Genomic DNA, 21361 nt, shown 5'->3' on the forward strand with positions numbered 1-21361 from the left:
TGTATCACACAGACCCATTTGACAGTGGTTCTTCCAATATATTTATCAATTCCCATTCTTCTCCTGCATTCTCCGTTACAGGGCTGAGCTGCTGCCAGCATACCCATTAGGTACAGCAAAACACCTCCTTCCAAAAGGGGACCTAGTGGTACTATTGTCAGGTGCCTCTAGTACAAAGTTTTGTTAACATATTCCTGCATCCAGGTTATACTTCTCATTTTAGTTCAGCTGGTACTGAATCAAAGAAAGGCATGTAATATTGGCGGGGGGAGGGGAGCCATTCTAACATTATGTCCTAGTTCTCACCAGATGCTCAACGTTTATGCACTCACCTGTTTCCTTTTAAAAGGCAACACTATCAGTTTTAATGCCAGGCTTCTATTTAATTGTGGAAGTAATGCCCTTCATTTTTTAAAGCCTCAGCTGCTTGTGGGGCATAACCCAGGGACAAACCGAGCAGCTACATGTTACCAAGGACTAAGACGGTACGAAGAGCAGCAGAGGGGGGGCATTTCACAGTGTTTCTTACCTTCAAATCAGCACTGTCTGAAGCAGTATTAATTACTTGCTGATCAGCAAGCTGGGATGGCGGGGAGGCCTGGATTCATCCCACCTACCCAGGGTTTCCAGAGGCGGATCCCAGTCGACGCAGGCTCCCTGTTCAGTCGGCGGAGAGAGAGAGAGAGGACGGTCAGCCCCACCGGCGACCATTAGCCCAGCCAGGCTATGGGGGAAAAACGACACCTCGTATCTACAGCGGGGAACCGCGACAGAAACCAACCCGACCCGGGTACCACAGAGCCAGACCGGCTGCAGCCCCCCACCTCGACCCACCGGCTGCCGGAGCGCCTCTGAGACGCTGGGAACGGCTAGCCGGCGGGCCGGCCTACCCCGGGCTCGCCTCCTCCCCCGCCACCCGCCCCAGGGTCCCCCCTCCTCGGCCCCGCCGCCGCCCGCCCTCACCACCGCGGCGGCCTGGCGCCGCGATCAAGGCCCGAACGCTGCCGGCGGCGACGGGGGAAGAGGCAGGAAGGGGGTGGGAAACGGCAACGCCGGTGCCGCGGCGCTTCCCCGCCTGCGCCGACATGAGGGGCCGGGCTAAGGCCGCCCGCCCCGGTCCGCCTCCTCCCGCCCTGAGGCAGGGGCGGGCCGGGTCGGGCGGCCTGAGCCCGGCGCGACATGGCGGCGGGTGGCGTGTGCGTGGTTAGTGCCCAACGGGAGACTCATAAGCCATTAAAAAACCCCACCGTGTTGTTAAAAATAAAACCCACAACCAAATCCCCGTTAGGCTCAAGCGTTGCCAGTTCAGACGACCAAGAGCGCTTCTGAGCCCTGCTGCTCAGGTAGCTGTCTCCACGTCCTGCAGGGGAGCAGCACCGGCAAGATGTCACCTACCTCAAAAACCGGCAAAATGTCATTAAAGGAGGCTAGGGAGCGAAGCTGCAAACCGCTAGAGAGCATCCAAGGCCGCAGAGGAGCACAGATTTGGGAAAAGGTGGTCAAAACAAATGTACAACATCACATACCGTGTATCAGCCTGCGGAAACATACTCCCCTGAAGTGGTAAAACCCAACGCACAGCTGCAGCAGCGGTCACTCTGCCTCCACCACCAACTTAACATCACCTCCTAGAAATATTTTCTCTCCTGTTTCCCAAGCTCTGATGAAGATCCCAGCGCTGCCCGCCTTCCCATCAGGCAGTTTAGTCTCCCTTCAACTTAAAACCCAGCCTTCCCTTTCGTTATCCTTCATCACTGGGGTAGGTGAGACGAGTTTAAATCTTTCTTGATACCATTAGCACATCTTGGGTAGCATGGGAGGGATTCATGCTGCTGCACAAACAATGACTGAAAAATGTCATTGCATACAGTGTATACAGTCACCTTATATTTTAAAATATTTGTAATTTAAAAAAACCAAAAAAACTATCTGCATCCTACAGTACACAAGGAGAAAAAAAACCCACAAGCTTTTTCTCTATCTTGATTGGGTTTTGGGGAACTTCTAGGGGTAAGACAACCCAGATTTTGTCCTCTGTGAGCATCCAATGCATTATTTTAGCATTTTTCTCTCTAACGAACAGAGTTCTAGCAACCTTACACATCTTCCTCAAGATTTACACCCAAGTCCAACAATGCACGCAGCTTTTGCACGTAATTAGCAACGAAGACTAGGAGAAGCTGGGCAACCCTCGTCCCGTTCAAACACAGGCTGGGCTTTGGCAGGATCAGGGTGAAAGTACTTGGCTGCTACACAGCTTATTTGTGACACGCAGAAATAATTAAAGACAGGCTGCGCAAGTTTCAAAGAACCACTAGAGGCCACTAGAAGCCTGAAATACTGGGCTGAAAGATGGGATAAAGGCAGAAAGCAGTTCAGTTCTTCAGGATGATGAATGCAATTCTTACCAGTAAAGGAACTGATATTTAAAGCTGGTATTTGCTTTGTAGCTTTTTCACATAATACATAAAAATCAGAAAATACAAGCATAAAATTCCTTCCATTATTTCAATAAAGTAATTTCAAAGAGCAGTGCGGGTACCTGATGAATAGAATTAACAGGAGTCCCAGGTATTAAAGGGTGAAAAAAAAGTGAAGGAAAGTTTAATAACAGCAGAAAATATCAACTTCAGTTTTTCCACTTTGCTAATGTTTTAATTTTGTAGTTTCTTTCTTTAATTAACCTCTTAAATTAACCTCTTTCAATATTTTATTTTTTTAGGTTAAACTAACAATTCTCATTTTTAAGAACTTGCCAATCAAATGCATTGTGAAAAATAAAAAAAAAAATTAAAAAATCTGCTACATAGCATCTTTCTGTCCTGGTTATTGCATTTTTTGAGATACCAGTCACTTCAATACGCAGTCATCTCACATGAAACACATTTTGCATAGTAACAGTGGATACTGAAAAGCCTTTTGCCTAAACAGAGAAACAGCAACATCCAGTTAATTCTCGCCTGACAGTTTAGCGGTAATGAAGCAAAGACTAACCATCAGTGGAACCGTGAACATGGGCATTCTAAGATAAATTGGCAAATAAAAATGAACACATTGTCTTTACCCCAGAAGCCAAAGAAACTGGTTCCCAAATGCATCGATTAGTAGGTGTACTGAGGAGCCCTCTAGGTTGATGGTACCAAATCAAAAAACACAGGTTTCTCTCTCCGAGACTGCAAAAGTTGAAAGATCTGGAGCCATTTGACTTTTCTTTTTCCCAGTAGCTTCGTCTTCTAAAAATACATATAATCCTAAAATATTAGTGAATTTGGTTAAATAAACTAATTTTAAAAGAAATCTCAGCTCCATATTTGTACCATGTTAAAGTCAGCTACAGCTTTTGAGATTGGCAAAAGGTACAAAGCAAGGCTGCCAGTCACTGACTTGCCTTGAGCAGTCCATGGCTGTGGTCAGGAGAATGCCACCACCGCTGGACTTCGAGCCTATTCATGCCCCAAATCCTTGTGACTTCAGTTTATGTGCACTCCTGTAGATTCATTCTGCATGCGGGTATTGAATACATGTTTAAAGCCAGTATTTTCAAAAGGAGCTGAAGCTGATACAGCTGCAAATCTCCTTCCCATCTACTGGGAAAATCCCAGCCACTTGCACTTTCTGTTTTTCAGTTTTTTAATTTTCCTGACATCCAAGCACAATTTCATATTCTTAATGGGGACTCCAAAGTGAGGATTTGGGGAGATGCATTTTTTTCCACAATTTATTTAGTTAGTAGGCAAATTAGCAGACAAAACTCCATGTAGTGTTTTCTCCCTAAAAAAGTATTGTTTGAAAGTACTAAGGCCAACAAGACAATTCAGTTTAGCACACGGGCTGGTGCAGAAATGACCATAAATCCACATCAGCATCCTTCAGTGGGTTTCCAAGCATCCTGCCATAAGGTCTGGCATGCCATCAGCTCTTGCAGAAGTGAGGTGCTGACTGGCAAGGCTTCGTCTCCTCTCTTTGGCACAACGCGCGGTGTAGGAGTGCTTTGCTGGCATGTTTAAAAGGACTCCAACTTCCCAATGGGGTGGGCCGAAGGATCTTGTCACGTAAGGCTGCTCTAGCAAGTGACACCTTCCTAGAAACCATGTTAACAATGTCCTTAAAATCCTGATCCAGATAAACAAGGGCACCAATTACCTAAGCTGATTCCACGCTGACATGTGCATTTCCAAAAGTAAGAGCCGGCTTTTCCATGCACGTGCATCTCTAACGCAGGCTGTGAGTTGCCAGATAAATATTCATTGGGTTAAATAATAACTTTTGGCTCTCTGCTCTTCTAATTTGTTGACAGGAACATGGAATTGGAGTTTCTACAAGCTTTACTTACATAAGGAATCCTGGTGATGGATTGATGTCATTCAAACAGACCTCCTCACATGATTAGGCCTTGTGCAATCAGCCTCTTATTTCTTTCCTACTTGTGCTCCAGGCTGAAAATTAGCATTGGGCAAGCCTCAAACAACCCGATTTGAATAACCAGAAGTTTGGAGCATGTTTCTCGATGCTTTAAATCTGCCTGGGAAATCTCAGGAGAATTGGTACATCAGTTACGTAGACTTCCCTACAGCCAATTTCCAGGAATGCCACATTAGAAGGATAAGTTTTTCCAAGGCCGGAAGCAAGGTGGTGGGTTCTTGGATGAAGCTTCAGATTAATTCTCAAATTTGCATAGTGCTAACTTAACCGAAATTCACCTTTGAGTATTTTAGAAAAGCAGATGTCCCATCTTGTCTTTGCTGAAACATCTCTAAAGCTCCAGCCACTGCTAAAGACAAACGGTTCCTCGGATGGGGAATGAACAGACAGAGCTGCAGTTTTAGAATAGTCTTATATCAAAATAAGGAAGATTGTATATGATTCAAGGTAGACTAATTTATAGCTTGGTTATTACTAAGAAAAAAAAAAGACAAAAAAGGAGCAACTGTTTTTAAATATATTTAATGTTATGAAACATATTACCTTTATATCATTTAAATCCTTGCTAAATCTTAATATCAACAATAATAAAAGGTTTTTAAAAATCCCTTCTTTAATCACACAATATTCTCTTTGTTTTATTCTAGGGCAGAAAACAAACAGAGTCTTCATAAATAAAACACTGACATGAAGTATAAGACAAACCCAGGCCAGACAGTTTGCTAAAAAATTTGTGAAAAGTGCAGCTGGCTGGCTCAGGACTCCCTGAGTAAGGTAGACATTCTCCCACACGCCTCTTGGCTGTTTGGCCTCTCATGAGAAAATCTGAAATAAAGGCTGCCTTTCTCATTTTAAAGGTATTATATATACATATCACTTGCAGTGTGAGGTAGGAACCAGTTTATAGGGGTTGTATCAAACCTGGGCCTCGCCCCCTTATTGTTGCCCCTCCATTTTCTAGGCAAAAAGATAGATTTAAGTGCAAACCAAAGCCTTAGCTATCTGTGAAAGTGAACTACTATTTACTTTCAATTGCAATTCGTCAGTTGATTGTAAGGAAGGACACTTTACATGATTTTCGTCTTCAAAGCAATAAAAGGCACAAAAAACTAGATGTAATTTTTTTCCAAAGGACGCCTTCAAAAAAAGGGGACTTGAACACTAGAAGAAAACAGTGTTTCCAGGTGATCTAATACAAAACTATGAAGTTTCTATTTTGTAATTGAACCTGACCCAGAGTAAAATCTCAGTTGAAAAATAGCAGCAACTCAAAAGTGCATAAATTAAAAACTTCAATAAATTAAGGAAATGGATTTGCTGCATCTAACTATCCTCCTAACTGTCCCAAGATCCTTTTCATTTTATAACGGACATGGAAAATCAGAATAAAGGTACTACTATTTCAAAAGCAAAACTAATTTAAAGTCTTCAATAGATTTCTTTCTGAGATAAGGCATCTTGTCTTTTACTGAAATTCAAAAGGTATGTAGAAAGACTGGAAGGAGCCTAATAATAAGACGACCCCCTCCTCCACCACTGAGGCTTAAACATGGGCTTTTCCATCCATATGTAGACTTGTAATTCAGGGTGTGAGTTTTCAAGAAATGCCGAGCATCTCATTCCCAGGGATGCTGATTATTGGAGAGCTTGCACAGTAGGAAGGCTGAGGAGAGATCCAGTCCTGAGCAGCAGGGGAGGCAGGATGCTTCGGAGAGATTCTCAGCTGTAGTGGGTGCAGCTGTGGGGCTTGCAGCTTCTCTCATGTCTCTCAGACTCCTGCGAGTCCTGCATTCACAGCCTAAGCAGTCCAGTGGCCATTCAAAGACGGAAGGAGACAGTACTGGAGTGACATTTTGGATCCTCATACTGAAGGCCTGGGCTCTAGGGGACAGTAATAGTCATGTCACTGGACCCTCTTCCACCAGCAATCCATGAGATGTCATGCACAGGGGTAGGAAAAGTGCTTAATCAGCATACAAAGATTGCATTTACTCTGAAGTTCTTATCAGGACTGTTCTTTAATATGAAATTACTCTTCAGCCTCTTAAGACGAGATCATGTTTATCCTTGGCAGAGATGAATCCACCAGTGAAGCAAGACAGTATCACTAATTGCTTTCTTTGCAGTGAGATGGTTTCCACTGGCTGGCATGCCCTTGGAAAAACACACTATTTCTTGAACGAAAAAGGTCGTTCCCAGATTATTTGTGGTGAATATTTATTTTTCCTTTAGCAAAAATTTTAATGCTGGGTTTCCTTCCAAGGAGGTTGTTCGTGGGGACATACTTATTACAGACAAATTTGGGTAGAGCTTGTGGTTTTGTATCGTAAGTATACTGTCAGTTGAACAGAGTAGATCTCTAGAAGGCAACCGGTACAGAGGTAGCAGCACAATATTGTGATAAAGCACTTCCACAATAGCACTTTCAAATAACTTGAACTTCACAGAATCCACCAAAAATTTTCTGTTAAAAATGTGCTTCGAAAGAAGAACATCAAGCTTTCCTCTTTTCCCTTCCAACTTACTCCAAGCAGAGAAATCCTCCTTTTCCTTAGCTAGGACCTACTCTCAGTCCTGGTTGATCCACTGGTAGCTACCAAGGCCACCAAGCAGGGTGAGCATCCAGGGTCTCGGCTGCAGTCTGTGCAGATGATAGCCTCTAAGAAGAATAAAAACCAAGGGTTCGTTTTGCTAGAAACACAGCTGTGACAGCATTTGCTTCACTGGAGGAAGAAGGTTCAGCTTCAGACCGTGGCCATGGACAAAGAAAAAAATTTTTTTTTCCTGGAAAATGTTTGTATTTATAAAGCAGGTAAATTGATAGCTTTTAAATTTTAGTTTAATGACGTCAGTTCATAATTTCTTATAAGTGAGAATGTTTCAAGGCTCAAAGATGAGGCAAGCAATCTCATATATTTAGTATAAATTCTCAAGGGGTTAGGATCTCTGACAGCAAAGATAGCGCGTGCTGCAGGCAAAGGTTGCTTCAGCCAAAACTACACAGAAATATATATACTAAAAAAAAAAAAATCTTTCAGAATTACAGACAAATATGAGTTGCATGTAGTCTAGGTAGTTAAATCCACTTTTGATTTTGGAATTAGATGCCAGTTTTTGAGGTAATCCAGTCACGGAAATAAGTCACTCGTGTGTAAACTCCAGGTTTATTTGGTTTGGCACATTCGTCTCCCCAGCTTACTATTCCCACGAGGTACCACATCAGTCTAGAGTCTGGAGTAACCAGTGGTCCCCCAGAGTCCCCCTAGAGAAAGAGGAGGGGAAAAAAAGTTTTAATTGATCAGAAGGGAAAATATAATTCTCTCCATAGACAGGAGGGCATGTCCAATAAGAGAAGAAAGAAAGCAGTATTTGAAGAGCTGCCATTTGTGCAGAATCCAGGCTGTTTCTGAAAACTGCGTCAGAAGTCTGTGGCTTTTTCCTGTTCCAATGGAACCTCCTGACCTGTCTGTGTGGTTTTTACAGGGAAAAAAAAAAAAAAAAAAAGGTTCTCTTCTGTTTTGTGAAACGCTGCTCCCCACCTGCCTTGTCTTTCTCCTCATACAAAGTAGGGAAACACAAATATATACAGCAATCTAAGCCAGGAGGAACTTTTTTTTTTTTATATAGTAAAATAATTTACAAATTATTTTAGTCACTTGCAGCAGCAACGTTTCAAAAAGGATTTTATCAGGAACTTGGTCTTCTAATTAGACAATACCTTCTTAAGATGTTAGCCACTCTCAAAGGCTGAATTCAGATACTATTAATAGCATGACACAGTAGTAATGGTTAAACTGGAAACCTTACAGGCTGAAAGGCAATCCTCATACAACAGACCAAAGTCCCCATCTTCCACCAAAATGCTTTACTGAAATAAACAGCAGTTGCATCCTTCTGTTCAGGTCTCTTCAATGCTGAGCCAGACAGGAACAGAGGAATTGAGCCTCCCAAACTTATTTTGCAAGGAGTTAGGCTTTGGATGTAAATCTGTAGAACAGGGATTCTGAAAAGGGTCTGTTTTCAACCAGCACTTAGACATACATTTTTTGTAAATAACATAAATAGCAATTATCTTTTAAAAAGTTATTGTTATGGAAATATTTCAGTTTGAACATAAGCATTTCCTTGCAACATTTGCAAACCTGCACCACGCATGTATCATTACTATTCCACTTACACCTAGCTTCCTTATAATTACCTTTGTTTCAGACAGATTTCCTTCCACTGATCCAAGTCTGTTATCAAAGATCGTATCATAACAGATCTGTTATGAGATGATCCAGTCCAGAATTCAATTTCAATGAGTGATAGTGCATTTTTGTTGACAGCTTAATTACTACATTCTTAAACTTCTTCCTTCTCAACTGTACAGATGTCTGGTCTTGGCTGCTTGAGACATTTAATTTTTAGCTCATATTTAGTGTTTCAGCATTTAGTATCTCTGTCAACATCTTGTCATAACACTTTGCAAACAAATTGTTAGTTAGATTTCACACACAAGAAATTATGAGAAGCAAATGGGCTCGTAGCAGCTGAGTTACAGAATAAGAATTTCATTTCATGCTATGAAAGGTTTAAATTGTGAATATTATACTAATTTAGTTCTCTTATTATGGGTTTTATGTGCTAAATGATGTGTACTAAATGCTACTTCAATTTACGACTTAATTGCTGTTTGAATGGAGCCTATTTAAAGGACTAATACACTGTCAGTTAAGATTTAGTCAGCCAGATACCGGAGTCAGCATTAAAATAGTTTTCCTTTCTAATTTTCAGCTACAGTTACCTGGCAAGCATCTACTCCTCCTTCCAAGTATCCAGCACACAGCATCCTGGGTGTTATGTCCCCATCGTACACTTCTTTTCTGTTGCAAGTGTTTGAGTCTATAAGTTTCACTGTTGCTTCCTGAAGAACGTTTGGAGTTGGACCTGAGGGAAAATATAGTTTGGGCATTTATCAACAGAATTACTTTGCAGTAGTTAAGATACAGGAAGAGCTTTTAATGTTCTCTTATGGAGGACCAGCTTTACTTCGTTTAATATGGAGGTTTTGCTTGTTGATCCGTCTAAATTAGGCTCTTAAGGAAAACATACATACTCCTAGTCTCACTTAGGAACTGTACCATTAAGACAGAAGTAATGATTGCATGGTACATAGTGCCTTAAGTCTAAACCTATATATTTTATACATGTTCCATATAATAGCATGGAACACAAATTACCTAGCAATTTGTGCAGATCGTACAAAATGAAGACATCTTGGTTCCATTGCTAAATCTACTCTTAGTGTGGTCTGGTAAGAGTGCAAGCTTGGGTGAATCACCATCTGCAGCTCACTGCACATTTTCCTGAAAGCCTACAGAGTTATCCATAGTTTCTGGCTAGGACTTGAAGAATAATTTTTTAGGTGCTATAGAAACACACGCACAGCTGGACTACCTGTCTTGAGGATTTACAATATGAAATGGAAAGGTTGGAAAAGGAGAACAGCCTTCTTCCTCTTTTCTGCTTCAGCGGATTGTAGCTCTGTCTTTGTCCAGACTCATTTTAGAACAAGAAACTGCTGCTCATGATTAAACAAACCTATTGCTTATAGACAAAGAATTAGGCTTGCTGCCACACAATATATGGCTACAGAAGTGGGATCAATTCAGTCGTAGATGTTTATGTAATATACAGGTCGCCTGGTAGACTCGGGACTCACCGTCATTGGTAAGTGCTCCCCAGCCTGTGATGACAGCATAAATATTGTACGGAAAAGTCTCAGATGGCTCAGGCAGACAAACACGGTGTATGCTACTCGTAAACTCAACTCCTTTAGAGAGCTGCACCAGTGCAATGTCATAATCATGTTCTGGGTAGAGGTACTTTTCATGAATAATAATAGTCTTGACTGATCTTTTCAAGCTTGGTGGCTTCAAAACAGCTCCAAAAGTCGCAGTCCACTTCTGAGGGTGACTCAAGCTGGAAAAAGATAAGAGTGCTGTAAGTATTTAGCTGTAAATATAAGTGTTTGGGACTTTAAACTTGGTGAGCACCTTTATTGTAAAGCTCCTTCAAGCCAGCTCCCTACTAGATTCCTAAGGCATCCATCATTTTCTGTAATACTGTCCCCCATGTAATCGTGGGCTGCTGCTAGAAGAGGGCAATCCTGCATTCCCTCCTTCACGATGGTCTCATACTCCTCTGTTGCTCCTTGTCCCTGATCTGGCCTTTGTGTTGCCGCAGGGTATAATCAAATCAAAAAGCTCTTCTGCTAGAAAACTCTTCATTTCCTTTATTCTTTTTGCATGTTAATAATGTGTTCAATCAGCAGTTCCATTTTACGTGCCCTGCAGATTCACAACTGCCATGCTTGAAACGGAAGAGCGCTGGGAGTGGATGGCTGAATGGAGGGGTGGGAATGTGGGATTATAATTTCTGGTAGCAGCCTGCAGTGGCAGCAACCTACTTGTAACATGAAGGAGCATCTTTAGAAATGTTTTGTGCAACAGGAAAAAAATACACTCCAATTTCAGTCACATTACCTTTTCTGCGCTTCTTAGCTCAATATGCCAAATGACTATTGATTTCCTCTCGTACAATTGCCAGTTCTGCTCCAAAGAGTCAGCCTTTAATTTCTCATTGAAATATTCAAGTGATGGGTCTGCTTAACCCAGACTTTTCTCCTCTGAAGTAGAAAATTGTTCCTCTGGAAAGAGTCAGGGGTTCGGTGCAAATCTGGAAAGCCACACAACTTGATACATGGGAACTTACTCTCTGAAGCAGTGAGCTGCAGATACAAGCCATGTATTGCTGATAAGTGTTGCACCGCAGCGATGGATATTATTGTACTGCAAACTGGCTTGCCACGGCCAGTCCCCCGTCTCTGCAGAAGACAATCCGCCAACTATTCGCAACGACGATGATTTTGCCATTGACTTGACTGATCTATTCTGACGTAACCCACAGACTGTCAAAAAGGAGAAAGAGTGTATTAGTTACGCTCCTGTTTAGTAAATATGCTTGCCAATGGCTGCAGAAAACACATGTAAAATTACACACCACCTCGGCTGTCTAACAGTATTAACGTCAACAAGAAACATACATTCCACCGGCCCCCCAGATCAGAGACCCTCACGCACGACCCATTCTGTTAGAAGCCTGAATTAACAACTGACTATTATGGAAAGCCATGATGGTCAACCATTCAGGCTTAGCTATGTGAGCAGCCCAAATCAAGAATCAAAACCCTTCACCACACAGCCAGGACAATTCCCAAATACAGGGATTGCCAACTTTAATGTCACAGATAATTTGTCATTAGGATAAAACATGAACAAGGCAAAGTCTAAGGTGGGAATGATCCAAGCCATGGACTTTTACCATGCATGCACGCAGATTACATCAGCAAGGTGTCACCTGGAAACAGGCAACTGCGCCTTGCACAAATGGCAGTCTGCAAGTGGACCTGGAGAGACACTTCAGGCAAAGAGCATCACACGAATCCAAGCTGGAAATGACAAAGGCATGGATACCTCCATCACAGTGTGCATCCATGACGAAAAGTATTATCCTCCAAACCCAGAGAGAAATGAAAATATCCATGGTTTCAGACACTAAACTCAGGATATTCAGGAGCAGCTGAAGCTCCCCAGAAGCTTTAGAAACTTCCTCAATGAACAGAGCTGCTTCAGCTGTCTTCTCCCATCCAAACACCATCAAATCCATCTTACCTGGACCAAGACTCACTAGTTTTCTTCCAGGCCCCGATTTCAGCTAGACAATAGGAAAGTTGACAGACAGGACTATCCCAATCCATTGAGAAAGAGACAGAGCTAAGAATTATTTGCATAGTGACAACACAATCCAAACCATCGCACTGCCTGTCTCCTCCAGACAGTGACCCAGAGGGGGACAAAGCAGAAATCGGTAATACATCACTGAAGAGCTGCCAGCTCCAGGGCGCTTGAAGTCCTCAGAAGCGAAACACTGGAGCCACGCAGAGTGTAACCTCTGCCCCTTCCTGCTAGGATCTGCACAAGGTTATGTTAACAGTATCTTATAGTCAAAAGTAGCAGCAATAATGCAGTAGATTGAAAGCTGTTCATAAATTTAAAAACAAAAACAAAAAAAACCCAACCCAAACCAAATCAAAAATATTGAGAAGCTCATGTGCTCAGTGTAGAGTCTGCCCTGTTCTGAGGTTTAAAACCACAATGAAGGACACCAGTGAAACCTCAACCTACTTGTCCAAAACTTTCCGTGTGAAAGGAAAACTGGAGAACATACCAGAATTGGTAAGACTGTCAGCACTAGCATGTTTCGCTCCTGAAAGCTATTGGCAATCCTCAATTACTGTTCGTAAAACTGCACAATCCTATCAACCACTCGAGCAGTCAGTGTTCAAAACACAGGAAATCTCACAGTTCCCTCAGTGCTCCAGAACACCAGCACCTAAAGCTGACCCAAAGAGTGATGTTATTTAATATTCAATTACTTGACAGCCTGCTGCTAAGGAATGAGCAAAACTTCCCAGAGTTAAAAGAAAACAAATTTGTAAGCAAAGATGGCTTTTTATGGCTATTAAATCTCCAAACAAGCTGACTTCCTTCTCTGGAAGCTTAAAAACATCTCTAAAACAAACTACCTCAACTTAACCCCTAAAGCGGTACCTTAAGAAAACCAGTCATATTGCCTTATATTTCTATAAGGAACTATTTTGTGCTACTAGCCATTCCAAAATCCAGAATATTTTCATTATAATCACAGGCTGATGTAACTTCTATACATTTCCTTGTGATCCTTTCTTCCTTCCAATGAACACTAAAGAAAATTACATACTCCCAATTTCTGAGAGCACACAGAAAGCCATTATTCCAAACTCTTCTGCCATTATTCCAAACTCTTCTGCATGTGCCCAGTATTACTGGCTTTTTGGGCACTTCTCACTCGCGGGCTGTGTTGGAGGTCTCTGCTAGGCTGCCATCCTTAAAGCACCAATTGAACAACAGCTGGTACGCATTCAGATGTAAAACTCATCACTTAATGTGTGTATAGGAAAATAAAGGTAGCAAGGTGGAGATGAATTGTTATGCTACAGCATCCAAGACAAGCACATATGAAGCAGACTCTGCAGTCGCTGCTCCAAGGTGCAGTTCTAATACTTTCCATCAAGGAGACAGAGGACAGGTTGTCGGCCCTATGCGGGCAGGATTATACTTGACGAAGTATTCTATTTAAGTACGTGTTTTAATCTATTTATAATAACAGATTGCTTCTAACTATAATCTGCTCAAATATAAAATGCATTCAAATCTGTGATAAGGACTCTCCTGCCTGTAGCACGTTATAGTACACCTTTCAGCTAGCTGCTGTGCTTGACAGTAAAGCAGTCTACCAGCCCAAGCAATTAAGTTCCTATATTTATTGGAAGTCTTCGTCGCTCACTGAATTTTACTGTGAACACCTAGGAGCCTGAAATGGCTCAGCTTTCAGGTAGAAACATGGCTTAGCCTCTGCGTGTCCAAATACACTATTAAGCAAACACAGTGTAAAAGCTCCCAACAGCAACTGGATTGGGCTAGTAAATAAACAAGTGTCCTGAACATTACAGTGCTCAGCCCTCACTGGCTAAGTCAGTCCTCTGCTTCCTAGATGGCAGGGTTGGCATTTAAGATGCACCCTCCAGCTCCCACACCAGCACTGCTGGAGGCAAAAGCATGCACCATAGGCCCTTACGCAGCAGGACCTGCGCGCCTCCTCTCTGACCAACGCTGGAGATTTCTGTAGAGCCCTCAGCACTTGCTCTTTTCTCATTGTTTGTTCTTTTCTCACCAAATGGCTGATATATTTTTAAAAGAAGGAACATCTCACTGCAAAAAGAAATGACCAAGGAACCCAGCAGTGGGTGTAGACTAGAAGGTATTTTCACCCATCTCCACTATTTTCAAGCCAGTCTTCCTAAGTATCCCAGAAGACACTAATAAAAGAGGCTTCCTCGTATCTGAGCAGAATTTCTAAATGCACAGCTCTTCTGTGTGAAGTACAAGGTCACACTCATTAGTCAGGAGGATGAGAAAAGGCTTTTAAGGGCCAGGAAAAGTGCTCAGAGACTATTAACGCTAATTAAAACAACCGGAGATTTCCCAGGCTTAAAAAGCCCTCACTTACTGTCATTGAAGAGGGCTTCTGCTCTTTTCATCTCCATATCTGAAACAAAGAAACAGTAAGGGTAAGGCCAGGACAGCACAGACACGGTTTCTCATTGGCATGGTCATCCCACGTGACAGCTATTTGGGCACAGGGCACCACAGGAGATAAGGCTGAGGGGAGCTGCTAAAGAAACGAGTGTAGCTCGTATGTGGTCACGTTCTTGCGCTGGCTATTGCACTCCTCTCCACAGTGCTGCTTGCTGTTCTCCAGCCAGCCAGTGTCCTCGGAGGACCAGGCACAGGGTCTTCCCCGTCCTGCTGGACCCAGATGTTTCTGGAGGGGAGTACAAACAAAACAAGTCCTGTATTACTCAAGATCCACAAATTTGTTGGGGAGAGATTTTTACAGTGGAAAGTTTTGAAGTTCCTTTTTTTGTAAAAAAACAACTGGCCGCATTTTACACCAGCGTGAGGGCCAGGGGAGATCTGGCACTCACACTGTGCCCTCTTCGAGATCAGAAGGCACTGACTTCACTGCAGCAATGCCCGCTTACAATAGCAGGGGCTCACTCTCTTTTCTCCTGTCTTATTGAACAGCAGGGTGTCTGGTACACTATTAATACTAAAAGAGATAGTTAATAGCAATTTATTACAAGGCACAGAAGGTCCTAGCAATATATTCCCTCCTTTAATATACATGTTGTACATTTATGGACAGTACAGTATGCTCATGTTGACAGTAACAAGCATTGGCTCAAGGTATAAGTCTAGTCCCATTCTTCTAGAATGCTATTTTTACAAGAGCTACCATTTTAGTTGCCAGCAGTAAAAGCAAATGTAAAAAATAAAAATAAATCACACTTTTAATACAATTTTTAAATTATACAGCGCCTCTTGTATAACATTCACAACTTCACATTTTGCAGCTGGACACCCTATCTCAGCAGATCCCTGCCCTTATCCACTCACTTCATTCCTCTTTTCTCTTTGTAGCTACACAGAATAATACCCTAATTTTGATCCAAAACCACACCAAGCCAGGAGGAGTCTCTTTTGAATGCAAAGAGCTCTGGCTCATACTTGTCACCTATTGTGCTTGTATCACTTCTGTTTCGCGTGTGGGCTTGACACTCCTGGTATGCAGGGTGAACTGATGTTTGGAATCCCCCATTACTAGACCTGTACTCATTCATTTCTTAATATGACATTAGGCAGAATATGATAGAAAAAGGAAACAAACAGAACTCCAGCGCATGTACAATTGACTGCAGGGAATGTTACAGAGCAAAGGCAGTGCTAGGGCTGCCATATGTGCATGCGGCCGCTGCTTTATTTTATAAGAATGGGAGATGAGTTGTTATTAGACGTTTATATATCAACACAATCTTATTCACTATAAACAGGAACTGTTCACATAATAAAGACAAGTAAGTTTTACTGGTGGGCAACGACAACTTGCAAGGTCCCCTTCCAGTAAAAATGCTCACTTGTACTTTCTCAGTTCCTGTGAAAGGAGGAAAACCCTGCATTGGGTTTGTGTGGCCGGGTTTGGGGGAGTGGGAGGGCTACAAGGGGTGGCTTCTGTGAGAAGCTTCCCCCATGTCTGGCAGAGCCAATGTCAGTTGGCTCCAAGATGGACTTGCCGCTGGCCAAGGCTGAGCCCATCAGGGATCATGGTAGCACCTCTGTGATAACATATTTAAGAAGCAGGAAAAAACCACTTTTGTTCAGTGTTGTGATGATCTTGTTTTGATTTTGTTGTGGGGAATTCTTTTTTGTTGATGTGAGTGAAGTTTGTGAAGATTGTGTGATGAATGTGGATTTTAAGATAATTCTTAAATATGTGATTCACAGAGGCAAGGGGTGGAATGTACAGCTAATTCTGCATTTCAGGAATGTAAGATTTAATCCTGTGAATTTCCATGGATTATATGGTTGGTTGTTGCCAAAATCCCTTACATCAAAACGTAATAATACCAGACAGTACAAGCTAGGCCAGCAGAGGAATTCAGCAGTGATGTAAACATTACTGTTTGGTCAGTTACAAAGGAAGGGGAAAAAAATGGGTGCTGAGCTGTGCTAAGGATTTGTCTACTTCACCTATGTATACTGGCAAGAAGTGCTTTGAAAAATCTGGCCCTACCTGTTTATTTCAACTACGATAAGTATCCAATGTTTTCCTAGAAATTCATACAACCTTCAGAACTAGTTCATCATTTGGGTCACGCTAGCATTTTATAGCTGGAAACTGGTAAGAAACCAACAAATGTAATCAACAATGAAAGAGCACCTTTTGCCTTCAAGTGCAATATTGATAATAATGTTTTTTTAGCTCTTCTCTGGGTGGAGAGACATTTACCTCATAATGCCTAATTATAAAGCCTGCAGTCAATTATTAACATTTACATTATGTTGCAAAGCTCATCGAGAAGACAAAAGGAGCAACCAGCTTGTTCAAGCGCAGTGCCGGAAGCAATTCAATTGGCATGTTGTCACTGCACCGAGTTTTGCTGTGAGTCACACGGCTGCTCTGCAAGGCACCTGTCTGTATCTCTGTTTGCCTTTTTACGAGGCACGTAGAAAAAAGTACAAGCCCCACATGGGCAAAATTTTACCCATTGCTTCCAGTTGGACGGCTTGTGTGTAATTGGAGAAAGAGGTCTTCCACACACAAGCTGCAGGTCTTAAACAGCATGTCTGTACAGCTTTGAATTTTAGCATATTTTATAATATATCACAGCTATGTAGCCAATGTATTCTCCCACCCACCGCCGAAGGAGAAAGGCCAGCGACACCTGTCAATAATTTCAATGCTGTATTCACCAGGGGAGGGGCACTGCTTTGCTTTAGAGATCTGCCAGATAACAGCGCCCTCACCATGTATCCCACACTGGGAGCTGGAACGCAAGTCCTAAAGAAAACACCACAGCAAATGGAGAAAACCTCGACCGGGAGTTTTTAAGAGGTGAAAACAGGTCTGTTTGGCAGCAGACCCAGGAACCCATCGTGCAGATCAGGACAGGTAAAATTAAGGGCACAATACCCAAGACTCAAAACCAAGATCCCAAACCCAGAGCACACGTATGTGTTTGGAAACTTGAAATGACTGACACTATTTTCAGTTAAGTCGAGCCCACAGTTGATGCCATCAAAAGCAGGGAGCACTTTGGGTTACACGATACTGCTGAAAATCAGGCTGCATACTGGCTTACCTCGTTAGGGGCTTGCCATCATTTATTACTAGCTTGACATTTTTGGCCTGGTCAACAGCATAGCTGTTTGCATTGTGCCAGCCAACATGTTGCAAGCCCTTGCCTTGAAGCAATCACTTGTAAGGCACGAGAGACAATTTCGCTGCCCTGCTCATTTACTAGTTGCCCTAGTTGCCCTAGTTGCACTACCAAGAAAAAGCATCAATTAGTAACAATTAAAGTGTCATATCTTGTCCCAACCACATACAGCTGCAAAAATAGTTGTTTGTGCCACATTTAGGAAAACAGTGTTCAGGCTTCCACTGTAAACAAGAACAAGTTCAACTTGAACATGCATTGCCTACCTGTAAAATGGAACTTGCCATTTAATTAAAGCCTGCCTAACTTAAAAGAGAAAACTAATGTTTAAATTAAAAAAACAGCAATCTATTGAAACGCAGCTTAGGGATTCCATCTTTCAGAAGAGGGCTCTGTTCCTCAACTGGACAAGCAATTTTGTTAATACAGTTATTTTGCCTATTTAGTAAACGGAATAACTTTAAAACAGACTTGAAGTATTGGTCTTAATTTCCAACTAATGAGAATCGTGACTTGCAGTTACTATTTCATACTACTAACTTACTAGTAAATAACCTCTTTTTACTCCTCAAGATATTTGCTTGAGCAAACATGGAAAGAAAAGGGGAGTAAGCAAGCGCAAGAAAGCATCTTTACTTTGGCAATTGTTTATATGCAATAGCCAGTTAAGGCCAGGATTTCTAAGGGAGTTCAGTGCCCAAAGCCCCCGGATCTATTTGGCAACCATCTAAACATTTGCAGTTTCATAGTTAACTGCAGACTGAATGACCTCTGAGGGATTCAGAGATTCCTACAGAAAAATGTGCTGGCTTTGCACGTCTCTAAATAATATCAGTGTCACTGCATCAGAGGAATTAATCTTGTGTCCACTGCCTCATTTCAGTTCAGCCACAGAGACCAGTGCTTATATTAGAAGGAACATAACAGGCAGAACTCTCAGTGACACAATGGATCAGACATTATATTGAAGTAGTTCAAGCAAGGCAAGCAAATGCATTACTAGGGGATATCATGCATTTTCAGCGTGGAAAGGACCAGAGATGGCTGCAAACCTAAAGATTAGAAATCTGTTTTAAAAACCTGATACAGCTTTACCCAATTACTTATTTTTTTCACAGATGTTGATTCCCAAAAGAAACTTGATTTTCTTTAATGGTTTACAGCCGTGATTTTCTATATATCATAATAACTGTTAGCTTCAAAGGCAAACTTCATGTTTCATCCTCTAGTATATCAAGTTCCCACATCTTGCTTGTGTAAGTTGTTTTTTCACACAGAGAAGGCTAGGTAGAGATTATCTTAAATGGGGTATGAAGGGAGGAGAGGACTGTAAACATTAAAAATATTAAGAAAAAGTACATGCTGCAGTACTAGCAACACATTCTTGGACATGCATTTGAAGCACAGCTTTGTGAATTGTACCAGGGAGCAGAAGAAGCATTTTCCCCACTGTCCTTTGTCACATTTTAATAACAGCTTCCTCGAAAAGAGAGAGAATCACAAAATTTTCAGCTGCATCAGTATCAGGGATCTCACCTAGTTCAGTGTTTTTTAGAGTAACAACAGGGCAGGCAGGCAAAAAAAGAGTCTCTGGCACGTTTCAGTAGATTACCAAACTGGGCAGCTGAGAGGAATGTCACAGAGTGCATTTGTCCTGCAGTGCAGGCAGAGGTGAAGATAATAGCTCTACTTTAATACTCTTTAATTACGTTAAAGACCGTAAAGGCCTGAGATACTGGGGTGAAATGGGAATGAGAGCAGTGAGCAGCAGATTCAGTCACGTTTCAAAAACTGTACCCAAAAGGAAATGCAGGAATTTCCTGGAAGATGGCAAAACATGAGCTTTGGGCTCAGCAGGAAGGTCACGCTCTTGTATGGTGACATAGTGCGCATAACCTGAAACGTCTTCACACTAACCTTACGATATTCTCACCGCTCTCTCAACAGGAATTACCTCCCTAGAGTTATGCACCCTTGTAGAAGTAGCAAAACATGGCTTAGATACAGGTGATGCAATTCTCATTCCTCCAACAGGGGAGAGTAACCTGGTAGAGACAAGACAAAGGCTTTGTACCTCTAATTGTCCCTGTCACCGAGTCCTTCCCTCCCTACTTCTGTCCAGTGGACCTGTCCTCACATCCATGACTTCTCCCCCCCTCCCCCCACCCCACCATTAGCCACATCTTAATTTTGTCCATGAGGACAGACAGAGGTCCACACCTCACAGCATACTTATAACAACTCCATGTGGGCATCCTGCGGCCCGAGGAGGGATCTACATGAGGAACTATGTACCAGTTCTGTAGCGTGTATCCAGGCCAATGCATTTTTTAGCATTATTTTTTTTCCTGGCCTACACTCACACCCCAGCTGCAATTAAGGTCTCACTACAGTGAGGACAGCCCAAATCACTTGCAACCTCTGCAGGCAACGCAGAGAAAGGGAAAAACAAGAATTGGGTGAGGAAATGAATTAAATCAACTTATCTGGGTCATCTAAGAAGTCAGGCCAGGATGATTTCCTGCTTAATTCCTTCATCACAAGTATTTCCTTGCAAAATATTCATTTTAAAATACATTTCAGTCTCTTCCATTTCAGCCAGCCTCTCTAGACTGTTGCAAACATTGAAATGCACCACCTTGTGCCAAACTAATGGCATCCAAGGAGGGGAATCTCAGATCTCCACTGTGTTTCCCAATGTACAGGTGCATGTCCTGTTCCACTCCCCCAAGCTGCTGTTGTGGCTAGTAAAGTACAAAACCCCATACTGCTACATACTTCGTTTGAGATTAAACATTCCTCAGTAACGAAGGTCAGACATTCATCTGCATGTCTCCCAAAGAAGACTTGATAAAGAAGTGAGAATCTGTCTCCTAGGTTCTGTACTTTGTATTTGTAAGGAGCTTTAGCAAGCCTCAGATGCCAGATAAATAGAAACAATAACAGTTGACTTGTTGATCAAAACCAATTCATGACTCATTGTTCATGGCCAAAACCCTTGGCTGTGCAACAGGCGGGAATACTTCCTACTCATTTTGAACAGTGCCAGTGATCTTGCAACTAGTTTCTTTCTGACATCAGAAGTACATTCCCAAAAATACTTTCTGGGAGACTTCCAACCTACCTGACAAAGGCAAATAGTCTGGCAAGCTACTCTACACTTTGCTTAATAGGGATCTAAGCTGTGAGGTGATTCTATTTCTAACCAAGAAACCCCGGAGAAAAAAAAACAACAAACAGCTTTGTAGGAGATCTCTTTGGTGCCACAACTATACAGAGGACAAACTGCAACACCTTTTTCTTTCAGAGCTAGTGGAAGAGCAAGTCCTAATGTCGGTGTTTCCAAGTCACCGACTTCGATATCTGATTTTGCTGGCCCTTGCACTGCTGTTCAGGCAGGGCTTAGTTGGCTTGATTCTCCACTGTAAAATATTTGGGCTTCCAGTGGGATTTGCACACAAGTGCAGAGATCTCTATTGCCTCCCATTTTTTATCAAAGCTACAGTGGATGTCTGG

General features: G+C 42.3%; 2 protein-coding genes across 3 annotated transcripts in view; both read right to left on the bottom strand.

Moving 5' to 3' along the window:
- The window catches only part of UBA6 (ubiquitin like modifier activating enzyme 6), a 30729-nt gene extending 29631 nt beyond the window's left edge, over positions 1–1098 (bottom strand). The window contains exons 1-2 of one of the 2 annotated variants that reach the window (XM_063335706.1): positions 964–1098; positions 530–657 (exon numbers count right to left, since the gene is read on the bottom strand). The gene's annotated coding sequence lies outside the window, so the exon portion shown is untranslated. Of the gene's footprint in view, positions 1–529; positions 725–963 lie in introns of both variants that reach the window. The other variant, XM_063335705.1, reaches the window with a different exon arrangement.
- A 6424-nt stretch (positions 1099–7522) lies between these two features.
- LOC134516360 (transmembrane protease serine 11E-like) overlaps positions 7523–21361 on the bottom strand; it is a 43763-nt gene continuing 29924 nt past the window's right edge. Inside the window, exons 6-10 of the mRNA XM_063336465.1 lie at positions 14575–14613; positions 11179–11374; positions 10127–10386; positions 9209–9351; positions 7523–7684 (exon numbers count right to left, since the gene is read on the bottom strand). Coding sequence (XP_063192535.1) covers positions 7523–7684; positions 9209–9351; positions 10127–10386; positions 11179–11374; positions 14575–14613 — 800 coding nt within the window. The remainder of the gene's footprint in view (positions 7685–9208; positions 9352–10126; positions 10387–11178; positions 11375–14574; positions 14614–21361) is intronic.

The sequence above is a fragment of the Chroicocephalus ridibundus genome, chromosome 5, assembly GCF_963924245.1.
Source record: "Chroicocephalus ridibundus chromosome 5, bChrRid1.1, whole genome shotgun sequence".
Lineage (NCBI taxonomy): Eukaryota > Metazoa > Chordata > Aves > Charadriiformes > Laridae > Chroicocephalus > Chroicocephalus ridibundus.